Source organism: Physeter macrocephalus, chromosome 7, assembly GCF_002837175.3.
Source record: "Physeter macrocephalus isolate SW-GA chromosome 7, ASM283717v5, whole genome shotgun sequence".
In the NCBI taxonomy this organism is placed as follows: domain Eukaryota; kingdom Metazoa; phylum Chordata; class Mammalia; order Artiodactyla; family Physeteridae; genus Physeter; species Physeter macrocephalus.
In genome coordinates this window covers 3,093,097-3,099,096 of record NC_041220.1, presented here as the reverse complement: position 1 = coordinate 3,099,096, position 6,000 = coordinate 3,093,097, and the positions used below count along the sequence as shown (strand labels likewise).

Below are 6,000 nucleotides of genomic sequence, written 5' to 3'. Positions count from 1 at the left end.
GAGAAGTTTTGCATCTATGTTCATCAGTGATATTGGTGTGTAATTTTCTTTTTTTGTAGTATCCTTGTCTGGTTTTGGTATCAGGGTGATAGTGGCCTCACAGAATGAGTTTGGGAGTGTTCCCTCCTCTGCTATATTTTGGAAGAGTTTGAGAAGGATCGGTATAAATGTTTGATAGATGTTTGATAGAATTCACCTGTGAAGCCATCTGGTCCTGGGCTTTTGTCTGTTGGAAGATTTTTAACCACAGTTTCAATTTCAGTGCTTGTGACTGGACTGTTTATATTTTTTATTTCTTCCTGGTTCAGTCCTGGAAAGTTGTACTTTTCTAAGAATTTGTCCATTTCTTCCAGGTTGTCCATTTTATTGGCATACAGTTGCTTGTAGTAATGAATCTCTCATGATCCTTTGTATTTTTGCAGTGTCAGTTGTTATTTCTCCTTTTTCATTTCTAATTTCATTTCGAGTTCTGTTGATTTGAGTCTTCTCCCTTTTTTTCTTGATGAGTCTGGCTAATGGTTTCTCCATTTTGTTTATCTTCTGAAAGAACCAGCTTTTAGTTTTACTGATCTTTGCTATCGTTTCCTTCATTTCTTTTTCATTTATTTCTGATCTGATCTTTATGACGTCTTTCCTTCTGGTAACTTTGGGGTTTTTGTTCTTCTTTCTCTAATTGCTTTAGGTGTAATGTTAGATTGTTTGAGATTTTTCTTGTTTCTTGAGGCAGGATTGTATTGCTATAAACTTCCCTCTTAGAACTGCTTTTGCTGCATCCCACAGGTTTTGGATCATCGTGTTTTCATTGTCATTTGTCTCTAGGTATTTTCTGATTTCTTCTTTGATTTCTTCAGTGATCTCTTGGTTATTTAGTAACGTATTGTTTAGCCTCCATGTGTTTGTGGTTTTTACGTTTTTTTCCCCCTGTAATTGATTTCTAATCTCATAGCGTTGTGGTTGGAAAAGATGCTTGATACGATTTCAATTTTCTTAAATTTACCAAGCCTTCTTTGTCTCTTGTAATACTCTTTGTTTTAAAGTCTATTTTGTCTGATATGAGAATTGCTACTCCAGCTTTCTTTTGATTTCCATTTGCATGGAATATTTTTTTCCATCCCCTCACTTTCAGTCTGCATGTGTCCCTAGGTCTGAAGTGGGTCTCTCGTACACAGCATGTATACAGGTCTTGTTTTTGTATCCATTCAGCCAGTGTTTTGGTTGGAGCACTTAATCCATTTACATTTAAGGTAGTTATTGGTATGGAATGTCCTATAAGTATCAATTAAGTCCCCATCTTGTTTAATGTATCATTTAAAGCTTGTGTTTCCTTATTTATTTTCATTTTGGATGATCTGTCCATTGGTGAAATTGGGGTGATAAAGTCTCCTACTATGATTGTGTTACTGTCGATTTCCCCTTTTATGGCTGTTAGCCTTTGCCTTATGTACAGAGGTGCTCCTATGTTGGGCGCATAAATATTTATAATTGTTATATCTTCTTCTTGGATTGATCCCTTGTTCATTATGTAGTGTCCTTCTTTGTCTCTTGTAATACTCTTTGTTTTAAAGTCTATTTTGTCTGATATGAGAATTGCTACGAAAGATCAGCTGTTAACCTTATGGGGATTCCCTTGTGTGTTATTTGTTGTTTTTCCCTCGCTGTTTTCAATATTTTTTCTTTGTACTTAATTTTTGACAGTTTGATTAGTATGTGTCTTGGCATGTTTCTCCTTGGATTTATCGTGTATGGGACTCTCTGTGCTTCCTGGACTTCAATGACTATTTCCTTTCCCATATTAGGGACGTTTTCAACTATAATCTCTTCAGATATTTTCGCAGTCCCTTTCTTTTACTCATCTTCTTCTGGGACCCTTATAATTCGAATGTTGGGGCGTTTAAAGTTGTCACAGAGGTCTCTGAGTCTGTCCTCAATTCTTCTCATCATCTTTTTTCTTTTTTCTGCTCTGCGGTAGTTATTTCCACTATTTTATCTTCCAGGTCCCTTATCCGTTTTTCTGCCTCAGTTATTCTGCTATTGATTCCTTCTAGAGAATTTTTAATTTCATTTATTGTGTTGTTCATCGTTTGTTTGTTTGCTCTTTAGTTCTTCTAGGTCCTTGTTAAACGCTTCTTGCATTTTTCCATTCTATTTCCAAGATTTTGGATCATCTTTACTATCATTACTCTGAATTCTTTTTTAGGTAGACTGCCTATTTCCTCTTCATTTGTTTGGGCTGGTGGGTTTTTACCTTGCTGTTTCATCTGCTGTGTGTTTCTTTGTCTTCTCATTTTGCTTCACTTACCGTGTTTGGGGTCTCCTTTTTGCCGGCTGCAGGTTCGTAGTTTCTGTACTTTTGGTGTCTGTCCCCAGTGGGTAAGTTTGGGTTGTGTAGGCTTCCTGGTGGAGGGGACTGGTGCCTGTGTTCTGGTGAATGAGGCTGGATCTTGTGTTTCTGCTGGGCAGGATCGCATCCAGTGGTGTGTTTTGGGGTGTCTGTGAACTTAGTATGATTTTAGGCAGCCTCTGTGCTAATGGATGGGGCTGTGTTCCTGTCTTGCTAGTTGTTTGGCATAGGGTGTCCAGCACTGGAGCTTGCTGGTCATTGAGTGGAGCTGTGTGTTAGCATTGAGATGGAGATCTCTGGGAGAGCTCTCACCCATTGATATTACGTGGAGCTGGGAGGTCTCTCGTCATCCAATGTCCTGAACTCGGCTCTCCCACCTCAGAGGCTCAGGCCTGACACCCAGCCAGAGCACCAAGACCCTGTCAGCCCCACGGCTGGCTAGTGTTGGGGGAGTCTCCTGCAGAGTTGGGGGTGGCTGTGGCTCACTGTGGGGACAAGGACTCTGGCAGCAAAAGTTCTGGGAAGTACTCCTTGGCGTGAGCCCTCCCAGAGTCTGCCATTAGCCCCATGAAAGAGCCTGTAGCCTCCAGTGCTGGATCACCTCAGGCCAAACAACCCAAAATTTATATGTTTAAGGTTTGTTACAAATTTATCTCAATGTTGTTATAACCTATAAAAAAAGCTCCAGTAACAGCTGCAATGCACACAAAGAGCTTTCCCAAAATAAAAAAGTTATCAAAAATTATTTGTCAGCTTGCATTTGCCAGGAGTGACGAATGCTGTTTTCAATTATGTCGACTGATTTACACATTTTGATGACCTAAACAAATCAATGTGCAGAAAAGTGAGCCAGGAAAACCTTATGATGAATGAAGATAGTGTGTGAAGTATTACTATTGATTATATTATATAAAATTATTATACCAAAACATTTTAGTAATTTATAACTTTGTGATAATAGTCACGTATCACTATTATTTCTATTATATTTTGTAAGTAAAATATTTTTAATGGAAAAGCCTTACATTCATTTTGTAGATTATTCTGAAAATGACTGAAGCCCTGGAACATAATGTTTCTTTAAAAACAAACAAACAAACAAAACTAACATGTGATGTTAATTTTGGGAGAAGGGGGCCAGCAGCCTGATGCCCTGCACACGCCGTGGCTCCCCCGTTTCTCAGCCTGTGCTTTCTGGTCCCCCCCTTCACAAAGGCTGCCCCAGCCCCAAGACGGCCCGCAAGGCTGCGTCCCTCCCCCGAGCCGCACACCCCCATGCCTCTCTGAGCGTTTAGCACTTAGCCCCTTCGCACCACTGTTTCTGTGAGCATCGTCTCTGCGAGCTCCTGAAGCGCAGGCCTGCAGCCGACTCTATACCCCTTCACAGAGCCGACACATGCCGACCTCTCGTCACTTACTAAGGCAACCAGCTGTCAAGTGGGTTTTTAATAGGCACAACCTATCTTAATTCCCTTTTAAGTTTTTGGGTTGTAGGAAGAGGAGGTGGGAAGGTACTAATGTAACATCATCATAAGCCAAAAACATGCGTTTTGCAACATAACTAAACTTTAGATCTGAAAACCAACTGAAACGAAGGCAGAGAATATCTCGATGCTGTCTCTATTCAAAATCAGACTGCTGACTGTTTAAGAATTTGTTAAACCAAAAATAAACCATCCTTGAGTTCATATATTTTCAGACCACACTGGTGTCACCGTACGCCAAGGAAAGATTTATTCCAGCCTTCTAACTTACAAAGGCTACACCTGGGAGGGACCCAGTGCAAAGAGAGCGCACGCTCACTTTAAATCAATGCCAAATCTACCCAGGTAGTCCCAGTGTCTTTCCCGGAACCTCTCACCTGTGAACTTCCAGGCTGAGCTGAAGCCGAGCGGAAAGCTCCGGCCTGTTTGTGCCGCCGGCAGGTGAGGGCAGTGTCCGCCAGCATCCCCGGGCCGCCCGCCCCAGTGCCCTGCACAGCCAGGGGCACCCAGCTCACCTCCTGGGAATGATGCCGTTTTCCAAGCTCGTGGTCTGGCTCCGAAGCCAGCGGCGCTGGTAACTGCTGGAGGAGGACGTGGAGGAGCTTGGAGACGGGAAGGGTGTGATCAAAAGGCTGCTCAGGGAGGCTGCGGGAAGAAGATTGGGAAGTTGAGAGCTGGGCTCCAGGACCCACGTACGCCTACGTGAAGAATATCCATACAAGCCCCGGGGCCTAACGGATCAGGTTCTACCGGCCACAGCCAGCAGAGCGAGCCGCTCTAAGGCTGCGGTACAGCCAAGAAAACACCCTTTAAAACGAACAGCGCTCGCCGACACGGCAAGGGCATCGGCGACCAGGCACCAGCCCCACGTTCCACACGTAAACAGACATTACTCATCCAATCAGAGGGCAGCCTGCAGATTTCGGATACAACGAAGAGTCCACGGAAGTACTGCTACTGCTGCCCGGGAACCGGTGCCGCACACGGAGCCGACTCGCGCGCCTGTCCCCCCTTGACGGCTTCGTCCCCGTGTTTCGAGGTGAAATCCAGGCAGAAGGGTACCTGCCCCGCAAAGCACCCTCTCCCGCCGCCATCTCCAGGTACACGGCACTGCCCGCTCCCGCCCTCACCACTCCCTCGGCTCTGCAGGAGGCACATCTGGTTCTAGATGTGTTTTCTGCTTGGATGACTTGGCTGCCCTCAGCCTCGCTGCTGCCTCCTGCTCCGTCACAGTGTGTCCCTAGGTATGGCCGACACAGCCCCACCGGTCCCCGTCAGGACAGGCAAAGGGCTTCTTTCAAACCCCGGCTGCTTGGAGGAGCTCTGTGGGTTTGGAAGAAGAGGGAGGAAACAGATGTTTTCCTTTACCCCCCAGGGTTAAGGAATCAGGACTCTGAAATGTTACTCAGTTGGGGGCAGAAGGGAGTGGAATGTGCCAGTCGGCTGCCTGATGTTTTCACAGGCGGATCACAGGGCACCGGGCTGACTTCAGCAAGTGCAGTATACCATGCTCACGGACACCCCTCGGAAGGCGGCTTCTCCACGTGAACTGTCGTACTTTTATTCATACTTTTACAGGCAGATGGAAATAAGCCGAGGCCCCGACATGAGTTCTGAAATCCTTGACTTGCCTGGCTGCGAGTCAAGTGTCTACAACATGCCAGGCGCTGTTCAGCGCACAGGGATCCCACACAGAGCTGAACAGCTGTGAGGCCAGGGAACCCCCAGCCACAAGGTGAGATGCTAACAATTCAGGCTTCCTTTTGTCCACTGCAGAGGTGCTGTGAGCATCCACAAGATGCTTTTCTTCTGGTCCAGTCAACATGCACCGGAAATGTGTCCAGGAGACCTTATGCATCTGTGATTCCTTGTACCCAGGACAGCGCCTGAGACACAACGGACAATTAATAAATGTTGGCTGAGCGTACGGCATTTCTGCACCGAAGTGTTACCAGATGAGGCTGGCTTGGTTTCAGCCTTGAGGCTGGACTTAAACCTCCAAAATCAAATCCTGGTTTCAAATATCAGCGAGTAGGTAATTTTACTGAGAATTTTGAAGGGAGATAGAAGAGAGTTTTTCCTCAAAGTCACACAATACTACTTAATAAAAAAAATCCTAATTAGACATGTCTGCCTCACCCCCAAGTTTTCAAAATCCCTTATAAGACCAGAAGA

At 44.9% G+C, this 6,000-nt stretch overlaps 1 protein-coding gene across 30 annotated transcripts in view; it reads right to left on the bottom strand.

Moving 5' to 3' along the window:
- LOC102982825 (folliculin-interacting protein 2) overlaps positions 1-6,000 on the bottom strand; it is a 215,546-nt gene that overhangs the window by 115,417 nt on the left and 94,129 nt on the right. For all 30 annotated transcript variants that reach the window (XR_008617732.1, XR_008617734.1, XR_008617733.1 and 27 more), the window contains one exon: positions 4,341-4,470. Coding sequence is in view for 16 of the 30 variants with exons in the window: in XM_055085788.1 (XP_054941763.1) it covers positions 4,341-4,470 (130 nt within the window). In the remaining 14 variants the exon portion in view is untranslated. The remainder of the gene's footprint in view (positions 1-4,340; positions 4,471-6,000) is intronic.